This window comes from Sander lucioperca, chromosome 6 (assembly GCF_008315115.2).
Source record: "Sander lucioperca isolate FBNREF2018 chromosome 6, SLUC_FBN_1.2, whole genome shotgun sequence".
Classification (NCBI taxonomy): domain Eukaryota; kingdom Metazoa; phylum Chordata; class Actinopteri; order Perciformes; family Percidae; genus Sander; species Sander lucioperca.
Window position 1 is genome coordinate 16,711,888 of NC_050178.1, and position 26,620 is coordinate 16,738,507.

The 26,620-nt window shown below is 39.7% G+C and overlaps 1 protein-coding gene across 8 annotated transcripts in view; it reads left to right on the forward strand.

Moving 5' to 3' along the window:
• Positions 1 to 26,620, forward strand: part of cadpsa (Ca2+-dependent activator protein for secretion a) — a 236,621-nt gene that overhangs the window by 18,957 nt on the left and 191,044 nt on the right. For all 8 annotated transcript variants that reach the window (XM_036002087.1, XM_036002088.1, XM_036002089.1 and 5 more), the window contains exons 2-3: positions 4,755 to 4,868; positions 11,192 to 11,524. In XM_036002087.1, the coding sequence (XP_035857980.1) occupies positions 4,755 to 4,868; positions 11,192 to 11,524 (447 nt within the window). The remainder of the gene's footprint in view (positions 1 to 4,754; positions 4,869 to 11,191; positions 11,525 to 26,620) is intronic.

The following is a 26,620-nucleotide window of genomic DNA, read 5'->3' on the forward strand; positions in this document are numbered from 1 at the left end:
ATTCCCATCTGACTCCCTCTTTAACAGCTTTTAATCATACACTGCTGTATTGTGGATCAACAGTAGCACACAGCTGGCTCTACTGTAGTTAATCTGAACTGTGAACTTTGACCCCCATTATGGAAACTGTAATCTCATACTGCTTCCTCTGCTGCAGTGGCCATGGCAACGGCTGCGGACGGAAACTGGCCAATGGGTGCAGCATCTTCTAGCAGTGAGGGAGGCTCTTATTGGTCATTTCATTAGAGTGCTATTGCCTTTGTTGAAGGATAATTCTATAGTACATGTAATAATGCATTCTTGGTATAACTTCATTAATAAAACATGACAGAATGCACATGTATGATGTCAGTGTGTGTCTGTGTCTACGGTTAGATCTAGGTTGCAACAAAAAAATAAAATAAAAAATAAATAAATAAAGATCTAGGTTGGAACTGGGGGACCACCACACACTGCGTTGCTGACATCACCTGTAAAAATGCAGTTGGCCAATGAAGACTGTTGACACATAACACGGCCAACCTCTGCGGACACTGGAGTAGATATTTCAAAATAAAAGCTCAAAGAACAATGCAGTTTTGTACTTTATGATACAGTACAAACAGGGCTAAATTGTTATGTTTTTCGCTCAGGTTGGTTGGTTTGTCTGTCAGCAGCATTACTGAAAAACTACTGGCTGAAACTTGGTGGAAGGGTGTAGCATGGGCCAAGGAAGAACCCATTACATTTTGGAGCGGATCTGAATCACGGGGCAGAAACACTAATTATTAATCACTTTCATAATTAACATTGGATTGAGATCTCGCTGGACAACACCGCAGTGGCGGCCTGTTGAAACAGAGATCCATGGATGTTGTCAGGGACCGGATGGTCAAAAAAATTAACTGTGGGTCCCGGAAATTGGTCGGGGATGGAGTCAACAAATTAAAGCTATAGTGCGTAGTTTCTGTCTCCCTCCTGAGAAATTCTAAGTAATGACAACAACACTGTTGTTGCATCCACATGATACAAGCCTTCCGTGATATTTAAGAATTCACTTTAAAAACAAATTGAGAAATCCTCATTCGTGCGCCCTTTTGAGATAAAGCGTCTCTCTTTTTTTATGACAAAATTGACATTACCACCTCTGGCTGCGTGATGCAGGACTCTGTGGTGGAGAAGGACTTGCCTTGGCAGATGTTTTGTCCCTTCTGCCATAGGACTGCTGAACAAACCATCTCGCTGACCTTCCGGTGTCGTCGTTTTTATGTGTAAATACCTGTCTTTATGTTATCCGTTGATGGATTTGTCCATGTATATTGCCATGTGCATGAAACAGACTGTGAAAACAAATCTCCCTCACGACACAATAAATATCTATCTATCTATCTATCTATCTATCTATCTATCTATCTATCTATCTATCTATCTATCAGTGTTGTAAGGTAACGAAGTACAAATACTTCACTACTGTACTTAAGTAGAATTTTCACGTATCTGTACTTTACTTTGTTATTTTTATTTCTGGAAACTTTTACTTTTACTCCACTACAGTTTCTAAATAAAATGTATACTTTTACTCCACTACATTCCCCCTAAGCATCTTAGTTACTCGTTACTACAAAATAAAATCAGAAGTAATTTGTTACACTGGAAAAAAAGCAGGTTGGGTGAATCATTGTTCCTAAATTGCCAAGATAATGCACGCTCCATTCCAGTTGGTGACCTAATGCCTGTTTGTTGCCAAGCGGCAAAAAAAACAAACAAACAAAAAAAAAAAAAAACATAGGCCAAAACTAAAGAAGAAGAGGGGGAAGCAGAATGACTGATAGTGTCATGGAAGCACCTGGTGCAGGCTCTGCCGCCATGGTAACAGACGATGATCACCCCGACGACAGTGGTGATGATAACGTTACACACCTTTGGCCATAACGTTCATAATCAAAGTTTTTTTTATTTTTACTTTTACTTCTAATACTTAAGTACATTTAATATCAGAAAATTACTTTTGATACTTAAGACTTTTATTCAAGTAATATTCTAAAAGGAGAGTTTTACTTCTACCAAAGTCATTTTCTGGTAAGATACTTGTACTTTTACTCAAGTATTGCTTTCAAGTACTTTATACAAGACTGCTATCTATCTATCTACTTCTGTGCCTTTAAAAAATAAGGATGAAATGTGATGTTGCATTTCATTGAAATGTCTTGCAACAGGAGTGGTTACATCATTCCTCTTAATGGAGCTCCTGTTCAGTGAATACTATACGCTGAATGACAGTATAGAAAACACTGTTGTAATAAAATATGTCTTCATAGGGGAAGTTATAATCATTGACAAATACTGTATCATTAATAAACAATCTAAAAATGACCATATATCTGCTTACAGTACAACTACATTACAGTGTAATGCTAAATAGGCGGTTAAAGTGTTACAATGTCTTGCGCTATAGTGCAAAAATCTCAAAATATTTGATGCTGCAGTGGACACAGGCACAACTTTGCTCATAAGAATCAGTGTCAAAACAGGATTCACATAAAGTAGCCTATTGTTTATCTGCTATAGCTATAGAAAAGAGAAATGATACCATAGCAATGTTTTTCATCTAAAGCCATCAGTCTGCCACCTGTATCAGCTGTCATCAAGTCTAAAAACATGGCAAATGTATCACCAAAGTATTGATCATAGAGCCTGTTTTGCATTAGTCATGAAACCACCATAAACACACAGTGACAACATCTGTCCTTAAAAAGGGATAGGTTTACAATCTACGACTCTGACTAGGTCGCTAGATGCCAATAGCTAGTTCTACACTCTACACTGAGTAGGAATCGGTTGATACTGGTTTTTCAAGGCCGATACCGATACTGATTATTAGTAGTTAATGAAACTAATAACCGATATTTGGAAACAATATGCATTTACAGTTAAAATCTTTAAGTCAAAATTAAGATTTTGGAATGCTACAAACTCCAACACAAATATTTTTTTAAATGCTTTAAGCAATTATTTAATAAATTAGAAACTTTCATACATAATAGCCAGTAAAAGGTAGTCAGATAGTGTTGTGGGCAGGACATTAAGGGGGCTTTAACACCTACCTTGTTTGGACTGGACTTTCAGACTTTTCAGTTTGATCCAAACCAAAATTACAGGTGTGAAACCTACCTCGAACCACCGTTTAGACCAAACAGCTGAAATTTGGTTTGACCAAAAGAGGTAGTCTCGGTCCAGATCAAACTGAACCAAGGTCTTTTTGGTTCCTAGTGTTAAAGTTTTTTTTGGGATGGTTCGGACTTTCAGACCAAATACAGGAAGTACTGGCAGGCTATTGTCGTGTTATAAGAGAAGCATAGCTCCCTTAACCCTTGTGTTGTCCTCGGGTCAAATTTGACCCGTTTTCAAAGTTTTTTATACGTGAAATATGGGTTTCTTTCAACCAAATTGCCCAAAAATAACATGGATGCATGGGGGAGGTCTACGTCTACAAACCAGTCAATTACAACTGTCAGGAGACGCAGCTCACGTATGTGATGATGGCAGGACGTACTTTCGTCACATATAGTTCTTTAGTGCGCTTGCATAACTGCAGTGTGAAACCAAAACTTACCGGATCAAATGCAAAAAAACATGAACCTTGGTCTGGACCTTAGTTTGGACTTTTGGGTGTGAAAGCCCCCTAAATCAGACTCAGTGGTCAGTGAAACCGAAGCAGAGGGACAGACACAGAGCTGTACCGGAGCCAAAGTAGAGCACTTTTTAATTCATTAACTTTATCGGTCATCAGGCAAATAAAATGCTGCTACAGATAATCTGCAAACTGCCAAAAAACGTTCCATCCCTAATTTTGAGCTAATGGGGAGGCTTCCTTTTACAGATATTTAGAACATTTTCCATCCATGACTTCTGCCATTCGTGCAATTGACGGTAAAAAACTACTTTTCCCGTTGATCTTCCCATCCCCGGTTTTAAAAACACTCCTCCATATAGCTTTCTTGTTTAGTGACCATAAATGTTCTTTCACCAGCCTTAGCAAACCGTTTCCTGTCCTGCTGGTTGTAGGCCCTCTGCACGCTCGATGGTGTTAAAGCCCCCATCGTCGACTTCAAGGCAGCGCTGCGGCCGTCGACATCAAGGCACCTAACCCTAACCCTAACCCTAACCATTGCCTAATCCTAGTGCCTTCCAGGCAGCGCTGCCTGGAAGACGCCGTTGGGGGCTTAAAACACCAAACACCCCTTTGCACATCCAGGTGATTGGGCGTTGAAATGTCCCTGCCATTCAAGGATCATTATTTAACCCTCTGAGGACAAAAAACGCACTGGCGAGTCCAAACAATGTTTTTACTCATACGCTACTTTTGTGATCCCAATACTTTTGTAAACTCATTTCAAGTACCAAAACAATTAAGTGTAGGTATGTTTTCACAGGAGATTTGAGAAATATTTCCGCTTTGGGGCCAAATTATCTCTTTACACATTGCTCTGCAACAATTTTGGGCGTCACTGTACAGAAGGCTGAGTTTGTTCTGAACATTTGGTATGAAACACTTTGGTATCAGGTTATATGCAAATACCTTTAAAAGGAGGATTCAAGAAGATATCTTAAAATGCCCTTAGACCTCAGAGGGTTAAAACTAATAAAGTAAAGAAAGAAAGAAAAAAACTAAATGTATGTATGTATGTATTTTTTGAAAAAAAAATGTGTAGTTCTGTTTTTGGTTTTCATAAGTTATAATATCTTATCTTCCTGTTTCCTGCTGTCTCCTTCAGATCAGTAAGCAGCACTTGCAGACGGTCAAGGAGCGTTTCCAGGCGTTCCTCAGCGGAGACACACAGATCGTGGCTGATGAAGCCTTCATCAATGCTGTCCAGAGCTACTATGAGGTCAGTTTATGATCTGTTATACTCAGTGGTGGAATAGAACTAAGTACATTTACTCAAGTACTGTCCTTAATTCCAAAAGTTGAGGTACCTGTACTTTACTTGAGTCTTTTCTTTTCATGCCACTTTCTACTTCTACTCCGCTACATTTCAGAGAGAAATATTGTTCTTTTTACTCCACTACATTCATCTGACAGTTTTAGTTACTAGTTACTTTACAAATTAAGATTTCTGTACACAAAACACATGTAGTTTATAAAATCTGATGTTTTATTATAAATGAAACTAGCCAACAATATAACGTCCTACAAGTCCAGCTGAAATGATTAGACCATTAAACACACAACTGTTTGGATCCTTTCCAGTTTCTATAATGGGAGGATTTTATTGCATCGAGTACTTTTACTTGTAATACTTTAATTACATTTTCCTGATGATACTTAAATACTTTTACTTAAGTAACATTTTCAATGCAGGACTTTGACTTGCAAAAGAGTATTTCTACAGTGTGGTATTAGTACTTTTACTGAAGTAAAGGATCTGAATACTTCCTCCACTGGTTACACTGATATTTCACTCTGTCACCAGTATACTTTTTTAAATTTCCTGTTGTCCTTGGATCTAATTTGACCCGTTTTCAAAGTTTCTATATCAGAAATGTGGGTTTATTTCAACCAAAGTGGCCAAAAATAACATGGTTGGTGCCACACCTTACACAAGTCAAATGAAGGATCGGATTGGTTTTCTTTAATTTTATAGCATTTGAGAAAAAAAAATTGTTTAAATGGTTTCAAAACAGTATCCTGACTAAACTTTGCCAAAACTCTTCCTCTGATCTTAACTATTGGTCAAAATAATTCACAATTTCTGCTTTTTACCTGAAAAAATGGTAAAACTAGTGGTAATAAATTGTTTATATACTGGTAATAGTGGGGAGAAAAGTGTGAAAACATCCTGGGACGCCTTGAGACTTAACGTGGGCCGAAAATGTTGAAAAGAAAGGAAATTCCGCTGGATGTCCCTCTTCTCGGCCGGATGTCCTGTTACCTTCCTCTTTCTTTGTGTTGGCGTTCTAAACCCCAGTGGATTCATGAGGACCATGGTTAACTGCTCCTCAGATCTCTGTAGGGTAAATCCAGACAGCTAGCTAGACTATCTGTCCAATCTGAGTTTTCTGTTGCATGACTAAAACAACTTTTGAACGTACACGTTCCACCAAAACAAGTTCCTTCCCGAGGCTATTTTGCAGAGGCGCCATTGCTCCGTCCAGCGCTTAGCGTCGCCTAAGATGATTGAGATTGTTTTAAAGAAATGCCAATAAACCAGAGCACAAAGCGCAAAGTTATTGGAAAATATAACATAATAACTGCATACTGCCTTTGTCTGTATAATGTAGTAGGCGATTCCGAAAACCGCCACTTTCTCTGTAGAATAAAATAAAATAAAGATAAACATTTGATGTTTTTTCTAAATCATTATATATAAATAGGAAATGTCTGCAACCATTATGTCATATGAGATGTGTAAACTACTTTCCGCAAGCTGTTAAGTTCCCCTTACAAGCCTCTTGTTGCTTAAAATGAATCTGTCCAAGCAGGAAAGCTAATAATTGGGGAGAAATGTATCCAAAGCTCAGCGGAGATAACTTGTCTTGGCTCTGATAAATGATGCAGAGCGTGCACTGAGCTCTTCAGGGCAGCTTAATAATATGCTCCCTAACGACCAGCATTCAGTGACTGGATCCACCAAGAATAGAAGAGGGAAATAAAGCGTGAGTAAAGATGAGCCAGCGTCTTCTCTGCATCTCACGTGTGTATTGCAATTTTCATTTACAACTCGACATTTGACATAGAACATCCGGAGTGACTCATAGCAAGTAAAATACACTTCAGTTCTGGGATTGCCCACATTGCAAAAAAGCCAATAAGAGGTCTGGCAGTAAACATAACTTTTGAAGTCATTTTCCAAGTGTACATGTTGATTTTGAGATATTCCCCATATATGGTACAAAAACCACATGGTCTGTCATATTTTGAGCCTCAGCTGCAAAAAGAAATTCTCTCTGGTACAATAGGTGAGTTGGTTGAACTATTTCTTTATATTCTGACATACTGCTCAGTTTTTACATCTTCATCCAGTTTAACTTACTGTAATGTTATTAAATGACTTCAACACTGAAACTGACATTACACGAGATGATTAAAATGGTTTATAATTAAAGGAAATTACATATCAAGTGTTTTAATAAGTGCATCTCCAGTATGCGGCCGATGTGATACGCATCTCGATGCATTGCCAACAATGCAACACATTAAATATGCATATGCATATTATGTCCTCCAGGAGATAACATCCCATATGTAGGAGATAAAGGTTTTGACAAACATTGGTGAAAAACATTTTTCACCTTGCCTTTCAGGGCTTCCTTAGGTCTATCATAACTGCTTACAAATGTAAATCTGTCATGTTGGTGAACAGAAGCGAATCAATTAATCTTTTCAGTAAACTAATCTTAAATAGTAAATGGTAAATAAACTGCATTTATGTAATAGTAGTCTATATCGACGACGTTTCATATCTGGGATTGTTCAAGTGCCACCAGAAATTCTGCCGGATGTCCCTCTTTTCGGCCGGATGTCCGTTACCTTCCGCTTTCTTTGTGTTGTAATTCTAAACTCCGGTGGATTTATTTATGAAGACTAAGGTTAACTGCTCCAGCTAGCTAGACTATCTGTCCAATCTGAGTTTTCTGTTGCACGACTAAAACAACTTTTGAACGTACACACGTTCCACTAAAACAAGTTCCTTCCCGAGGCTATTTTGCAGAGGCACCGTGGCTCCGTCCGGAGCTTAGCGCTGCCCAACACGATTGTGATTGGTTTAAAAAAATGCCAATAAACCAGAGCACGTCCCATCCCAGAATGCTGTGTAGACTAGCCAGACCCTCCTCTGCAGCGCTACAGAGGAAGGTCTGGCAATGTGAGACTACTATAACACTTTTCTAGTCATAGCCACCACTCAAAGCGATCTACACTACAGGCACCTATACACCCCATTCACACACACTTTTACACACACTGGTGGCCGAGCCTACCGTACATGGTGCCACCTGCTCATCAGATAAACATTCACAAACATTCACACACCAATAGCACTTTAAAGTAACTTAAAACCATGATTTTTGTCAAAATATTTACTTTGAAAGACACTAAGACATGTATATCAGAACAACTTCTTTATAATATCAAACGTTACAACATACCCTTCAGGCAGGACTGCATTCATTTAACTAGATACCTAACAAACTGCACCTAAGTGTATATTCCAGTGTATACGCATTCATTCAGTACAATACATACATACTGTACACATACAGACACGTGCATACTGGTTTATATACATGTACAGTCTGTTCGTGTTTGGCTGTTTTAATCTGGATTTAAAAAAAGGACCAGGGATGGGGGCTGCAGATTAGCTTCAGCTAGACACTCTCTATACATAAATACATACATAAATCAACATATAAAGTGTTTTAATAAGTGCCAGTATGCGACCGATGTGCTACTCATCTCGATGGATTGCCAACAATCCAACACATTAAATATGCATATGCATATTATGTCCTCCAGGAGATAACATCCCATATGTAGGAGATAAACTTAGGTTTTGACAAACATTGGTGAACAACATTTTTTCACCTTGCCTTTCAGGGCTTTCTTAGGTCTATCATAACTGCTTACAAATGTAAAAAAAATAATATTTTAAAAGTACTAATATTGGAGGTGACAGACCATAAATCAACATGTATATCCCCATTCTATGTATAACAGAATAGGAAATGTTACACTATTCATACAGCTCTTTCCGTCTGACAAAATGTTTCCCACAGATATGCACAACAAGCCTGGTGTGAATGCACTCACATGCCCAGACTTCCGATTTCATCCAAGTTCTATGATGATGTATTAAAACTCAGCATCACTACATCACTACTATGTGTTTTCTAAAAGCTGAACCAGAAACAAGTTTTGCAAAGGAGGACAATTGAAGATTTGAGGGTGCTCTTGGGTGCTAGCACAAAACAAGGCAGTGTATCTGTTGGCTTGGTGGCTCTGACACATTGACTGGCACTTCCTTATCAGTTAATGTGGCAGCACAAGCAGGCCAAATGAGAAATGTGTGATATTTAACAGATGAAGCTAGTGGCACAGGTTATCCAATTCAATTAAAACCCAAAGCTCTCTGCACGACGTTAGCTTCAGGCTAAAACTGACGCAGGCAGACAGAAAAAGGGAGGGAGACAGACAGAAATAGAAAGATAGAGATAGCAGAGACATAGTGTTACAAAGAGCAAGGCAGTGACGACAGCAGGTGACAGGAATTCACCATCCATCAATCACAAACTGCAGTCTTTCAAATATGAGTCAGCTTTCACTCAATGCAAAAATGTTTGCATGTTGTGGGTAAAAGTCTTCTTTGTGTCTATGGTGGTAGAAAATCATCATGAGAAAACAACAGAAGTATAAGATGGCTCTTAAATGGGTACGGCGTTCTAGTTCAAAATACCAAACAAATTCTCTAGCGATGCCTTGCAGACAGATTGGTTTTATTGCTCCAGATTTGATGAGATCTGTCTCTGGGAGATCTCATACAATGGACGTGACTGGAATTTCATTTGTACATGGTCAACAGTAGGGGTGGGAATTACCAGAGGCCTCACGATACCATATCATCACCATACTTATGTCACGATACGATGTTATTGTGATTTTAAACATATTGCAATATTCTGCGATATATTGCAATTTATTATCTTTTTTTCAACTTAAAATTTTTCCCAATTTCAAATGATGTCCCCAAAAAGGAAACTTTGCCAACTGTTTTATCTTAAAAGATACATTTCTCTGTTTGTTCATCTCACTTCAATTTTATTGCTGCAAAATGGGATTGTCAAGCAGACAAACTGACATATATAATAAAAGATCGATACTTGTGGTCTGTGTATCAATACAGTATCACAATACTATGCTGTATCGCGATACTATGCTGTATCGCAATGCTATGCTGTATCGCAATATTGACCTGTAGTCAACAGTAGTGTCTTTCCAATGACAGTGTCCCTGTGATTCTGGAAAATCCACACACCTCACTGTCAGCAGTTTTCTCCAGTGACAAACATAAGATATGTCCTCAAAGTCTGTTCTATCCTTCCACTATGAAAACATGGTGGCATTTTGACACTTTTCATTTTTAGTCCAAGATGCTCAGTACTCATAGTACAACAAATATATTACATACACTTAGAAGTGTATGTATATATACAGTATAGTAAAATTAAAGCTATGTGGAAAAAGATATATACATACAATAAAGGGAGACATAAATGACGATGATATGCATAAAAGGTAGTGCTAGTTACTACTGGTTTATATATTACAAGCAATGCAACACTGCTGTTACTAAGATCCAAAGATCCAAAATCCAAATTTTCTTCAAAACTTGCTATTTTCAACGTGTAGCTTGCTAGCTCGAAGTTTGTTGTTGTTTCCCGAAGCAAAGGGATTTTGAGAACAACAACACACACACAGAGTACATTTCCAGGATAAAGCCTGACAGGATGTCAGGCTTTATCCTGGAAATGTACTTTCGTTGATCCAGACTACCAAGTTATAAACGTCAAAAATTACAAACGAATTTCAAGTAAGAATTTCAAGTGTGAAAACGGAACATATTAAGTCTGTTGCATTGCACTTAAAGTAGGGGTAGGAGGCAAGCAGGGTTGAAAGAGGAATATCAGTGGTGATAGCAGAGTGAGTTATACTCTAGGTACATGATAGTAACTCTTGTCAGTTAGAGGTAGCTTTAGCAGCATCCTTCTCTCAAGATCCATCCGCAGATTGGAGCCAGCCTTCCTGAGTTTGTTATAATTTAATTTCAATTTTATTCATAGTATCAAATCATAACAAGAGTTACCTTAAAACACTTTACAGATAGAGTAGGTCTAGACCACACTCTATATAAAAAAAGACCCAACAATTTCCCAGGATCAAGCATTTGGTGCAACAGTGGCGAGGAAAAACGTCCTATTAGGCAGAAACCTTGGAGAGACCCAGGCTCTTTGTTATCTGTTGCTGCCGGTTTGGACACAGAGACACTGATACAGATATACAGATATAGAGAAATTTGATTCATAATAATTATAGCAGTTGGAATGATAAACGGTGGCAGTAATAGAAACATAAAGATAGTGGAACTATGAATATAGGATCAAAATCTTTTGGATTAAAAAAACAGCAATTAATCTGTCATTCCCAAATTGATTGCAGATCTTCCTGAAAAGTGACCGTGTGTCCCGGATGGTGCAGAGCGGCGGCTGCTCGGCCAGCGACTCTCGAGAGGTTTTTAAGAAGCACATAGAGAAGCGGGTGCGCAGCCTGCCAGAGATCGACGGCCTCAGCAAAGAGACGGTGCTGAGCTCCTGGATTGCCAAGTTCGACACCATCTACCGCGGTGAAGAGGACCCCAGGAAGCACCAGCAGAGAATGACGGCCAGCGCCGCCTCCGAACTCATCCTCAGCAAGGACCAGCTGTACGAGATGTTCCAGCAGATCCTGGGCATCAAGAAGTTTGAGCACCAGCTCCTCTATAACGCCTGCCAGGTCAGTCCTCAACTGTAGTGTGTTTAACATATCGTATGTAACATTTGCATTTTGGAATATGTGTGTGATATGTCTGTCCATCTTCACTTCATACTTGTTTATTTCTGAGACATTAGCACAATCTCTGGCATAATATCTCTATAGGAATTGAGGTTGTCCTTTGAGTCAAATCTCAATGTTGATGAGCAGGTGAAAACAGCTGTTTTACCATGTTCCTTTCATTTAGAACTCCAACATTATTTTGATACTCAGCTTGAATTGTCACTTCATTTCATAATTCAGACTGACATTTTTTTCATAGTAGCCATTTTGTTTTGTGGGAGATGTTAGTTTGTCCTAACCAATCAGTAGTGCTGTTAATTTCAGTTATTGTAACAGCTGTGGATGTGGGTAGTTTAAGTTTGATCAAACAAACATGCTGATTTAAAGGAGACCTATTATAAAAAAAATCAGGTTCATACTTGTATTTTGTGATTCTACTTGGACATGTTTACCTGCTTTAATGTTTAAAAAACACATTCTTTTTTTCATACTGCCCATGGTTGCTGCACCTGTATTCACCCTCTGTCTGAGACGTTCTGTCGGAGGCCTGTCTCTTTAAAGCCCCCTCCCGAAAGAGCCCAGTCTGCTCTGATTGGCCATCTCCGGAATCTCTGAATCTGTGCTCTGCTGTCGCCATAGGCGTCGATTTCGGTGGGGACGGTGGGTACGCGTACCTACCAGATTTCGTCATGAGTCATTTTGTACCCACCACTTTTTTTGAAAACCTCGAGCTCAATTTAGTTAAAAAAGTCCATAACACATAGAATTCTTGAGCGACAGATGCCAAAAAATCCACAACAATCTCTATCCCCACAAGGCAGGCACAGACACAGCTGCTCTGCTGCTGCGCTGGCTGCACACTTCTCTGTTCACAACACTGCCTGTCGGGACATTCTGCTTAACGTGAAAAAAAGCTTAACGTGGTTTAATGTACCTAAACAACGATCACCATGCTTTACCAAATTTATCATGGCTATATCTTGTAATGAACACTTAAGCCTGTCAAAAGAACTAAACCGAAATCCAGCGATTATAAGTTATCTCACATTAACATTTTCTTCTTCATTGGCGCCTATGGCGAGGAAAAAGCAAAAAAACCAATTATTATGGACGTTATCTGACATCTGACGCGTTTCTGCTTCACATTTTCAGCAGGGCAGCGGAGCGGCTGTGGGTTGACTCCCCACGGTTCTCATAGGATTTATAAGTCATAACGTGAAAAAGCTTAACGTGGTCTAATGTAACGATCAATCATCACCGCATTTCTGGTTAGATTTTTTGACAGTTTTCAGTGGTTATGAGGAGCAATATGAGAGAGAAATTTGGTAATCATTGATCATTGTTTACGTACATTAAACCATGTTTTTATTCAATAGTAAGCTACAGGACAGCGTCTTTCAAACATGACCTGCGCGAAAAAGAAAACAATTAATGCGTCATTGTACCCAGCACTTCTGGAAATGTACTTCCAAATGCGTCTCTGTCCCCAGCACATTTCAAACCAAACTGACGCCCATGGCTGTCGCTCCCATATAGCAGGACTTCATACTGTCAAAAATCACCAGTATGGCTTGTAAACCAAATAGTACATGTACATGTTCTTAGCCGGCTCGGCTTTTTGGGCTTCATGGGCCACTGAGCAACTCTTATAGGAATGAATGGGGCTCCGCCTCGAATGCTGTATCCAGGTCTTATTATACGTACATCCATGGTTTTGCTTTATGTTACTTCCATCTTTGCTTTTGAGAAAGAACTGTTTTTATTCTTACCGCCGCATCATCTCTGCTTGTGAAGCTTTCAGCAAGGAATATAAACCATGGAATCAAACGATGCATATAAAAAAAATGATAATTTTGATGAGGTAAAAGAAGCCAACTTCATTTTTAAAACATGTCCAATTTCTTCATGTGCAAAATGAAATTAAATCCTACATGTGTTTGTGGCAAACTGGATGCGTTAGAGCAGTCTGAACACGGAGGAAGAACAAAAAGACAGAGCTCTATACATAGATGATCTACTATTTAAATGCATCTACGGAAAATGTGCTGCTGGATGGAAAATTAGTCATTAATATATGCAGAGTGTAATGATAATAACAGGGCAGAGAGCGAGCTGCAAAAGCAGATTGATGTGGTAATAATGTGTCCAGCTGGAGGCTATAGGGTTAGACTATAGGTACTCGGCCAGTCTTTTATCAGAGCTCAGTCCATCACTGGAGAGACTGTGGGGGGTGAACCTGCTCGCTGTCACGGCTCCTTTATCCTTTTATCTTGTCTATTCCCTTCACGGTTTCAACATTCCTGGCTGAAGGAGGCTATCTTAGAGCACAGTAAAGTCCACTTTAAGCCGACTAAATCAGAAAAACCATCTCTAACCCTCTGCACAGATTAAGCAAGTATTTTTTCCCACCCCAAAACAGAGCTTTTTAAAAGAGTGGATGCATCTAAAAATGCCAGAGACGACAGAGATGAAGAGATTTAGCTGCTTTTAGTTTTAGTGTGGACCAAAAATGACCTAAAAATGCAAAAACTGTAAATCATTGCTTTATTTTTAATGTTGGTTAGTTTTTGGTTAACCAATTATTAATTAATGAAATGCCCAGTTCCTAGAGTACAAAGTCATGTTTTAAATTGATTTTTTTTTTTTCCAAAAATCCAAAGATGTTTACAGCACAGGCAGAAAGAAGCAGTAAAGCTGGGAGCAGCTAATGGTTGGGATGGTTCATGCATTATCAAAATAGTTAGACACATGACAGCTAGACATCTCTAGATCATCTCTAGAATATTGGGACCTGTGATGGGGTAGCAGGTCCATGATGAAAATAATCTTTCTAGTCAATTCAATTATATTTAATCAACAAGATCTTGGAAAATCAACACATTGTATGGTAAAATACCATATGTTTACCATATTTGAGCCACATACTGTAAGCTATATATATATATATATATATAGCTTACAGTATGTGGCTCAAATATGGTATATATATATATATATATATATATATATATATATATATATATATATATATATACACAATTGATACAGAAAACTAATATTACACAGTTTCAACATTCAAACTTGTTGGATAATTAATGTGACACAACAAACTGTGAAACGTTTGTAGGCATAAGCTTGTGGGAGGAAGAAAAACACCAGATATCTGGCAAGAAGATCCCAGGCTTAAATAAATGCTTTCCTTTCAGGACTACAAAGTGTTACACTCTAAATCCTGCAATGCCAGCTTATTTTTTAGTGTTTTCTGTTGCTATCTATACACTTCATTTGGACTGGTTCAGATTTTTAAAATTCAGATACAGTGTATTCCTGCATTGGCAGCCAAGGAGATGTGTTACAAAAGAAAGCAGTGGTTTCTCTGAAGTAGCATTACGTTACATTACATCACACGTCATTTAGCTGATGCTTTTATCCAAAGCGACTTACAATTGCTACATATGTCAGAAGCCGCACGCCTCTGGAGCACCTATGGGTTAAGTGTCTTGCTCAGTTCTCACACATCAAAGGCATGTGTCATAGCCACTGCGCCATCACCACCCCATGCATGGACATGTATTATATGAATAATGATACAAAACATTAACTGCTGAACAGCTGCATTAGATTTCTTCAGATTAAAAAAGCACAACTTTTAGTGGAAAGTTATTCAAGCTTACACTCCCCCAGCACAATCTAATACAATCCAGTACAACAGCTCTGCCACCTTTATGAAGCTTATAATGCTCAGGATTTGTTCAAACTTTCAGAGAGGTGTTCATTTAACTTTATGTTTATCAGTAATACAAATTTTTATTTTACATTTAACTTGTTTTCGTATGCATTCATGAGCAGTGTTGGGGTAGTTACTCAAAAAAGTAATAGATTACACATTACTAGTTACTTTAAAAAAGTAATGCCTTACCCTACAGTCACATTAGCTACAAGAGACAGAGACAAAGCGACAGGCTACCATTCATTTTCAATGGGGGTGGCCGTTTGCCAGCGACAAGCTCAAATGCTGAGCGATGCGACAAAGCGACTGCCAATCGCAGTGAAGGCAGCGTGAGGGCAGCGTGACGTATGTCAGTGGCTCGAGTCGAAGAAAATAATTCAAGATGGCGGAAAACACTTCAGGACATCGTATTTATGTATATATCTGATATGTTTGGCATTTTATCTCATATATTTTGTTACTTTTATCGAGAAATAAATACTTTTAAATCCAAAAACATCGTTCTTGTGACTTGACAATACCTCTGAAGTGACTTGTACGACGTGGTTGAAGGTAGCACCGGAGAATTTCTGTTTACTGTTGCCAAGCAACCAGGAGTAGGCTAGGCACGCCCAGGAGCGCCCACAAGAAAGTGCATGTTGCTCCCTTTTGTAGCTAATGTGACTGTAGGGTTACATTACTCACTGCTGAAAGCTAGCTAGTTACACTACTAGTTACATTACTTTTGGATTATTCCGTAACATCACCTGAGATGCACCTTAACTTACTTGCCAAATAACAATATAAAGTTAAACCTCATGTATGCCCAGATTAACACAAACCCTTATTATAATGAGGACATAACACAAGATCTCTCTTTTATGCTCTTTAATACCACAGAGCTGACAACAAAGTTGTGAACATCAGCACAACATTTGTCAAGAAGAACTGGCGGCCGTCCGCTCTTCATCACCTGTATTTTGCGCAGTATGTTTCGGAAAGACTGCGATTCCATTGTCCAAACATAGCGGTTTCCTCCGCTATGTATGCTGCCACAAGCCCACTTATCGCTGCTTTGTTTATCTGCTGTTGAATACAGTCTTGGCTGATTGGCTGGTGTTGGCAACATGCTCTTCTCATCAGCGTCAGCTTCATTCATGGTCCGGGGGACTTTAGCAACTAGCTTTGATTGGATGTTGTGTTCGTGGCGGTGGAGAGGTGTTTGTGGCCTGAGCACAATTATTAAACAAATAACACTTTACAATCAAGTTTTTGTCCTTTCACACAACTAATTTGAAGTAATGGGCATACCTCCACCCTTCAAAAGACGTCTTAAAGCTCCATTGTGTAATTTTTTGAGTTGATTCTTATCAAAAACCCATTTGTTCTTTCACAAATATGTACTCATTCATGTGTAATTACTTCCACCAACTAATCAAAGTATTCTCATACGCTTAGAATCTGCCATTCAGAATCATCCAGAATACATACGAGCGACTCGCTCAAATGACAGCTGCCATGTTGCGCCTCCATCTTTAAAATACATTAGCCAAAGAGGGACATACCTCCGCCTTTCGCACTTTTAAACTCAGTGGCACCGTGACGAATGCCAGGGAGGGGGACAAGATAACGGAGTCGCCAAGGAAGTTAAAAAGAGAATTAAAACGACATCGCGACAGGCAAAGCAACAAGACCAAAGTTAATATTGGAGTAGCTTTTCCAAGATGGAAAGAGCTCATAAGGAGCAAGGATTTTAAAAAGGGACGGCGAAGTTGCCTGCTTTCTTCTCAAAAGGTAATTCTGCCTATTTGTGTAAATTCAAAGTTTTATAGTTGCTTGGCTAACTATAGCATGGTAGTGCAAAACGCTAGAACGACGTCTAGGATGCTTTTCCTCGCGTCGATGAAAAAGGATTGTCTACCTTGTAACATAAACGTAATCATATGTGTCGTGATTTCCCTGGCAGACAACTCACGTCATGTGCAGTTGTAACACTGACTAGCTACAGCTAGAACAACTGCGTGTAAACGATGGAGATACTAAGAGCTAATTTCGGTTTCATTGATATTGTTCATACTGCTCAGAGAAATAAATTAAAAACACAAACCTCCGTTGCTTCTCTCCTATGCTGTAAACCTTGCCTTACACTATTAATCTTGTACAATATACAGAATGATAGCACTGATGATTTACTAACATTAGCTTGCATATGTTTGGGAACCTGATAGCTGATGTTAGCAATGAAATGGTACCAAAATAACGTAAAACTATTATTCCACTGGAAGGAACACTCACAGACAAAGTCGTACTTCTTGGAGTTAAAATGCGCTCGGAATGGGAGGGGCTAGAAAGTAACATTCAGTTGTTTGTCGTATACAATTTCACCACTAGATGGGAGATATTCTTACAAAATGTAGCTGTAAGCGGTGGCTCTGACATTTTTGTTTCGTCTACTCAAAGTGTTATGGTGTTACGCAAACACGTGACGCAAGAAGCAAGAAGAAGTTGACAAATATTGTTGTAAATGTGCAAAAAAGTGACCCTCAAAAAGTCATACCAGTTTTTTAAACATTGTTTGAAGCTAAATGTGACAAAATGTTGCTGTTATTTTCAGCGTGAGCCGCTTTACAAACGGCACCCCCATATAATATAGAATAAATAGCTCTTTCCATGTCAGACTGAGGTACAAATGGAAGCTTTTTTCTGTTGTATTCTCTTGTCATGGACAATTGCCATTTCTGGAGTAACCACTCTGAATTAATGAGCTGTAAGCTGAGAAATCTGTTACTGTCTTTTGCACTGAATGGAGACATGGGGGAAGGGATAATAGGAGGTCTTGTTGGCGATGGCGAGGCTGTTACTCTGCATTTGTAATGCTGCTTTGCAATCCTAAATAAGTTAGCATTTTAATGTACCGAATGCTATTTTCATTTGTAATTCCTGACACCTATGGCTGCGTGATAGGTTTTCTGGGCAGCGTTCTTATTACCCTAATATGAATGAAAGAAGGCAAGCTATTATTAGAGACAGGCTGTTATTATTAAGTATTTTTTGAAATCATATTTTAGAAAGAAGTCTGATCTGCTCCTATTTGCCATTGTTGTTGCTGCTATTTGCTGTGAATCAAGCAGCATATGCTTATGTTTGTCACTTTTCCAGCTGTAAACACACTACATAATCAAGACCTCTTTAGAATAATGTAGTGTGGAGTTGGAACCCAACTAATGTGGCTGAAAGGCTTTTATCGTGAAACATCTGCAGAAAGTGCGAATATGTTAATTTCAGTTGGTGTTTAATCATTTTCCATTTAACTAACAAAGACTATGCCTCAGATATGGAATCATGGTAAACTGAAGGGTGGATCAGTCTCGCATTTCCAGACCCTATCTCCACAGCACTTTGTCAGCGCTGGAGTATGATATACACCACCTATCTATTCTGGGATTAGGCTCTGGCTTGTTTGTTTCTTTAAACCAATCACAACTGTCCTGGGCGGCGCCAAGCTCTGATAGAAGAGATGGGAGGGACAACCTGAGTGCATCTCTCACACTCCGGATTTCAGGCGTTATCCCAAGCAATGCACATCCGTTGAGCCAGACTAAGGGTGGAGTAACTGTAGTTTTGGCTTGTCGAGTCTCCCTCAGGTCCCTGCAAAAAAGCAGAATGAGAGAGGATAGAAAAGAGACTAAGGATTGGGGTGTGGAAGGAAGTGTAAAATGGAAAGAGAGGAGGATGAGAGAGTCGGACTATTTAAACAGAGGTGGTGATTTGAAGGAGGCTGACAGGAAAGGAAGGCCCAGGCATTACAACAAACAAAGACATTTCCACTAAATGAGCCGTTTCCAGTTATCAGTGCTGAGAGTAAATATTGGCTTCTTGGTGCAGGACTGAACTCTGCAGCTGTACTCTGTGGCTAATAACTGCCAATTAAAATCAACAGTACCAAGCCACAGTTAAATAACTAATCTCACACAACAAAGCATATGGTTACTCTATTACAGAGGGGGTGGAGATGGCAACGATGTTTGAGACATCAGTTCTTTCACAGTATGTAAAGCCTTCTGAAAGCACTGACAGATGGCTTGCTGAATTAAAAGACGATATGACACTAACTTCTGTACAAATATTTTTAATGTGCATCTAACACATGCACATCATTTGAACAGGCTTTAAATCCAAACCCACAGCATATGAGGTAATCCTTTACAGTAATCCACATTGTGAGTTTGAAAATCCCTCCACTTACCGAGAAGTTGAAACATCCTTAGCCACACAAGCTTATGTCTTGACTTTGGTACTAGCCAGCAGGCTAATGCAGCGTGTGTGTAACCTGGAGATGACCCTGGTTTGGAACTACTACTAGCAAGCATGCAAGTTATGGCAGCTGGAATGGGATTTGTCCCCTGCTGTCATCTTTTGCCGCCTGTGGCTCTGATCGTACGCTTTTGAAGAAGAGCCAGACAGAGCGCTCCCCCTCCCAATGGGTTTCAAAGCAACATGATGCTGCGCTCATTAGTGGAACTAGTACAGTGCCCGTTGAAAATGTGCTTGTTTGGAACGGGCCGATTGCTTCGCCTGTGGTATTGCTGCCTGTAGAATTCTCTAAAACCAAATTGTACCCCAGAATTACTTACAGAAGAACCCCAAACCACTTCATATGTAACTCCCCTGTATACCCTACTACTGACTTACAGTGTACATCTACATCAGAGGAAGACATTGTGCTACTGTATTTACCTGACAGAGAACGTGGCAGATTCAGAATTTACAATCACAAAATATCACAATTAAAATGTGGAGTAATCAGACTTCATGGACTCATGGCAGCGCGCTACCCACCCGGCCCGTTGAGAGCTAATCAGCAAATATTTGCGTTAATCAACCACCAGAAACGGAGTGAGTAACCTACAGAGACAATCTGACATTTAGCTCCGGACTGTGTGTGTGTGTGTGTGTGTGTGTGTGTGTGTGTGCAGAGAGAGAGAGATGGAGAGAGATGGAGAGAGAGAGAAAACATTGCAGTGTTGTCTTTTTCATCAACGATATTGCATAATATCACCACAGTTTAATGACGGCGGTGTTATATTGTCTCGTCTCTCGTGCGATGTCCACGTAAGCAATCCGCTTTTGCTCAGGGAAAGCGAAGAACAGTTTGGTTGTTAATGTTATATCCAGTAATTATGTAACGCAAAACAGTCAAAGTGAAAGCCGCTGAACCTCCCCCCCTTATTGTGATTGTAGTAGGCTAATCTACTGTCTGTAATAAATATATTGGCCAGGTTTTTGGTTTTTTGTGAGGGAGATTCAGGTATAATGTTACAGGTACCCTGGTAATAGGCGTATGATTTGCTTTTTTTAAACGGCGGTATTAACGTAGCCAAATAAGTTATAAGTGGTGAAAGTTAGAGGCAAACTTACACAGTTGCGATGTTCCTGTATGCTATCTGCTCATGCTCCAGGAAAGTGAAGAAAAGTTAGTTTGGTATATCCAGCAATCATGTAACGTTGGAAGCAGGAAAAAGTGTACTGGAATCAAATCCAGTCCCCCCTTCCCACCAAAGACAGACAGACACACACACACACACACACACACACACACACACACACATACAGAGGTGTCCCGCTTTATTAGATAGATGACTGCTGTCTAGTCCATGCACAGTGAGCCAGATGCTGAACATCTATATACAGTAGGCCTAGCTCAACTTAGGAGACGAGTATATTTTTGTGTCTAAGTGACTGATAGGGAAAACAATCTTTGAAATTGGTCCAGTATGTAGCGTGAACGCTGTAACCGGCAGCCACAGACTGCAATGTAACCCAATGGGGCAAATGTGCATCGTCAATTCGTAAGTGCTGTTTTTGCCACTGACAGGCTTAGATTATAAGAAGTGTCTTATAACATTATGGAAAGAATCCCTACAGAGATAGACCTTTTTAAAACCTCTTCAAGGGACTGTTCGGTATTTATGGAATGGACCACCAGAGGAAAATAGGGGAGGGTCATGTCTTTTTATTCTTTGTTGAGAGGAGGGTCACCCAACATTTTTTAGTCTGACACAACAAAAATCGAGTTGCTTTCTTTGAGAATGCAACCCTATAGCTAACTGCGCCACCTGTTGCCAAATATTGTCACTGACATGGAGCTGGAATATAATGAAGCTGACTAGCTCAAAGGTTTCACGTTGCCTCGAGCTCGAGCACCCATGGAAAATACTGATCATCCACGTGTGCCAGACTGCCAGTAGGCTACATTCATTTCAAATTAAACATTGCAGTTGGTGCTAAGTGGAGCGTGCGAGCGCTGATCGCGGTTACGTGTCAGTTAAACTTCTCATCTCCAATCCTATCTGTATTTGTGAGAAGTGGCACTGTCCTGAGTTGAAAGATAGCCTATTTTACGGCTTTATTATCGAGTTAATAGGCGTGTGTGTTCGTGTTGGCCGCTGTCCATTTCCTAATGTTCTGAAATGCAAACAGTTTTTGACTAGCCTACTTTTTTTTGATTTCTTGCATAAAAAAGTATCAGAAGTAAATTTAGTAATGAAATAGCAGACAAACAATGTATAAAGTTTCCAGTTGTTGGCCACAACAGCAATCCATGGTTGTTGTGATTGTTGCAGTGCTTTGCACACCAACACACTTTTTACGTTAATCTTGATCGCTATAGCTATGCGAGTACTTTCGATAGAAAAAACCCCGACCTGGATCGGTCCTAGCAAACGAGTTGCTGCAGCTACGTGTACAAGCTTCCACTGAGCTAAAACGGCAGTTGTCAGAGCAAGTTTTAGAGTGCCTTTGTGCCTCTTAACAGACACAAAATGCAATGAATATGTCAGTGCCACATGAACAGGGCCCTAACATGACAACAAGATGTGTTTTCAACTGAGACATTGTTTATATTCACCTACCCTGTCTTGATCCTGCCGGTGGGTAGCTTGGCCTGTTAGCTGCTAGCTGCTAGCTGCCGTCTGTGATAAGTGTGTTCAGCCAGGCTTTTGTGAAAATCATCACGCAGCAGTTCCATGTGTATTTGTAGCTCATCCATTTTGTGTGTGATCGATCTGGTGTTGGTGAGTAGGAGGATTAGCAGTGTCGATCTGTGTGGTAGTTCCCTTAGCCGGGCAAGCAGCCTTCGTCCCTGCCTTCCTCGCCTCCCGCAGCCGAGCAAAAATCCCCCGAGCGCCCGGTTGTCTGGTGGATGGCCTCCAGAGGACAGATCATGCCTTCGCGGCGAACAATTTTAGTTTATTTCCCCTAGCTGTCAATGTGGGTGGGCCAAGGCCCGTCCACATTGACAGTTATTGTTATTACCCAGTGTGCTTTGTTGAATGGTCTCAATGTTTTATTGTTTTATTTCAGGTGAATACTAGTTTACTAGAGGAGTAACTTAGTATTTGAAGTAATGCAGTAATGCAGGAAGTGTGCATTTAGTTTCCATGCTTATTGTGTTTCCACAACAATGTTAGTGAATAAATTTACTGAAATGGCCACCACACCATAACAGAGGAATGTGATGTGTAAGATGAGAAAGCAGAGGTTAAATCATGTATATCATGGTTGTAAAAAAATAGAGGCTAGCTGTACATCTTTGCCAAGCGCAAACCAGTACAGAAGGCATCAATAAATTGTTGGGGAGGCTCATGCTTCTTTTGCCAATCATTTTGGCCTTTGGAGGAAAAATGTATTGCTGGCGAAGGGAGGATCAAGTCTATTTTAACTAAAGATCCCAAAACTCCTCCGGTAGCCCCTTAAATAAGAAACGAACATGTCCCTAAGACCTTTCTGTTTAACCAGAAACAGCTCTGAGGTCGCTAGCGCTAAACCCACCAGACAAAAAAACAATACTTTTAGCGTGTATAGAGCCAACATATTTTCACATTTATTTCAACCAAAACTAGAGTTGTGATGGTTGGAAAAGTGAAAAGATTACCCAAAACGGCTTTTCATAGTTATATTGGTTTCTGTCCACTTTGAATTAAGTTTTTTTTTTTTTACATTTTTTTTTAATTTTTGCTAAAATTACTGTTTATTTACATGGAGTCTGGTGGGTTTAGCAAACACAATTTCGCAAATGTTTTTATGTTTAAAAAATCTTACTCTTTAACATAAAGTTCAACAATCAGCAGGACAACATTGTTTGGGGAGCATTTTCTGCCTTTATGAGACAGTAATGTGGAGATATGACAGGAAATGAGGAAGAGAGAGAGATGCTGCGGACTTGAACCAGGAACGTTGCAGTTCACGGTCAGCATCTTACCCCTAAGGCATGGGGGTGTCCCTGCATTTATATCTTTAATCTCTATGCTTAAAATATGATTACATTTAGGCAGTGGTGGAATGTAATGAAGTACAAATACTTCGTTACTGTACTTAAGTACATTTTTCACTTATCTGTACTGTACTGAAGTAGAATCAATGGTGCATACTTTTGACCTTTACTTTGTTACATTTTGCAGCAACTATGATACTTTCTACTCCACTACATTTCTACAACGTTCCGTTACATTTTCGTTACATTTTCTGATCAGTTTTTCCCCACGTCTTCCTGACCGTCACGTACGGCATGAGCCGGCCCGAAGCCCGAAGTGGGAGTTGGTGACTTGCCCTCCCTGGGATCCCAGGGAGGGCAAGTGACAGTGATCCCTGTAGCTCTCTGTGGGGTAGTGGAGCTGCCGAACCCGCTGGCAGCGCCCTGACTGCTGCTGCTACGGGCGGAGATGAGCGCTCAGCTGCTCTGAAGCTTTATAATTTACAGCCTGGTTGTCATTTCCTGAATGTTCATCTCGAAAAGCGAAAGAGAGAGGGTGGTTCATTACATGGAGGACAGACCAGAGTTTAGGTTTTTGTTTATCCACCATTGCATTTAGGTATAAGTTCTTGGTTAAAGCTGCACTAATGACAATTTCTATAATAACAATGACTGTGTGTAATGTCAAAGGTGTCGCTTGTTTTGACAAATCCAAAGACATTTATTACCCGACTGTGCTGTTTTTCTTAGCTCTACAGAACTATTTAGCATATTTCAGCTCAGTGTTTTGTTTTTATGGCACACAACTGTCTTGGTCCAGGCTCATTGCTCCAATCAACCTGGTTTCCAGCTGCAGCAGATAGCTGTTTTTTAATGAAAACGCTCTGATATACCCACTGTACACTACCTGCCCAGCACTAAACAGCAGACAGACACAGTTAGCAAATAGCTGATGAACACAGTGGAGCATTTAGCAGCTAAACAAAAAGCTGTTTTTTCTTAACCTAAATTACATACTATCTCATGAAAAACCAAAGGATTTAACCAAAAGTCAAAGAACTCTGTGTGCACAGTTATGTCAGGGGTCTCCCTGAAGAGAAAATACTTTGTTTGCTATGTGATTTAGGTTATATAAATTATATAATCATTGATTTCAATTCAATTTTAATCATTGTGTCAAATCACAATAGAAGTTATCTCCAGGCACTTTCCAGATAGAGTGGGTCTAGACCACACTCAATAATGAAATACTCAAAAAACAGAGAGAGATGCACAGCAACCACAATAATAATATAAATATAATATGACTAATAGGAATTATACCCGTGGGTACAATGGAATGATATGATGAACAATAGCAATAATAACAGCAGTAATTGTATTATGACTATTAATAATAGCAGCAGCAGTGGGCGTCGAGCTGGACCACGGCAGCAGGCGCAGTCACGATCCAGGTGCCACCACAATCCATGGAAAACGGTGAGGAGAGAAAGCACAAGGGGATTTTACTTTTTAGTAAATTGTCCTTAATTTTGGATGAATTCTTCAGGGTTGATGATTATAAAACACTTGAGTTGTTTTTTAGGAAGTGAACCTGCTACTTTTGTGTGGCTGATTTGATTTGTACTTACCAACAACTAACTAACAAGGGAGTGAATGTTGGACTTACATTCATTAGGTGGACAGAAACAGCACTCTGAATGAAGGCAAGGAGCTCATTAATTGGGCTTTTTTTGAGTGCCCTAAATCCTGAAATCAAATCAGCAAATCAATCAGTTGTGCTGTTTTCTTTGTGTCGTTTGGTGGTCAGTGGAAGCTCAGGAAGCTCAGAAAGAAATAGTTGTTCATGAGCATAGCTACACTGCTGGACTTTGTCTGTCATGTCAATACATTTGTTTAATCAGCTTAGAAATGACATTAATAGAAACTACCAGATAAAAGGACACGTTATTATATTTGTGGGTGTGGATGGGGGAGAAGAATGGGGTGGTGATGGCGCAGTGGATATGACACATGCCTTTGGTGTGGTAGATCTGTGTTCGATTCCCACTGCGATACATCAACCAATGTGTCCCTGAGCAAGACACTTAACCCCTAGTTGCTCCAGAGGCGTGTTACCTCTGACATATATAGCAATTGTAAGTCGCTTTGGATAAAAGCATCAGCTAAATGACATGCAATGTACTGTAATGTAATTTGTACATAACATACATACATGTGTATGCCATGTTGGTTGTACCATTAGTTCAAACAGGCTAGTGAATGCCCCGGAGCAGCAGATGAGATGATTGTTCTCTAACAAACTACACACATACTGTATAAAGAGCGGTGGGGTCAAAAAGCGAGTCATATGTCTTTTGATGATGTGCCTTTGGCAGTAATGATGGCTGGAGCCGGGAGACAAATTGAATTGCAGGCCAACGCAGCGGATATGTACTGAGGGAAGAACAGAGTGGGTGTTCTTTCCTTTTATCAGATGGGTTTTAGCCATTAGGGCTGTGGTGGAGTCAGCAGCCAATGAAAGCCTCTAACTGGTCACAAAAGACTGGAGACAACACACTTGAAAATATGGGGAGTGCTGTCAAGTGAGTCAATCCATGAATTTATAGAAAAAGGATCCATGGTAATTTCAATAATTACTTAAAGTGTCAGATAACTCAAATTATTTCAACAGCAACATCCTTTTCAGAAATAGTCTCTCTGTTAACCTTGATGATCCACCGTAAAAACGTTTGGAACTATTTCACAATAAAGAAATAGTCCCTATGAAAACCCTAGAGTAACAGGGATAGTGAAGTATATGTTGCTGTTGAATTTTATAAATGTCCTTTTTCAATGCTGTGAGCACCACAAACATCTCCATTGTAATGTGCTGGTGGCTAAAATCTAAGACATAGCAATCTCCAAACTCTGACACATAAATCCAAAACTTTATGCATGGATGAATACCAGTAAGTGATGATCTGGTTTCAAATTTTGGTGCCCTTCAATCGTTTGTCATTTGTCAAGTAAAGGCATCAAATATTAGCCAGTTCCAGCTTCCTCCAATGTAAAGAGTTGCTGTTTTGGCTTTACACACCATTGGTTTTCAGCC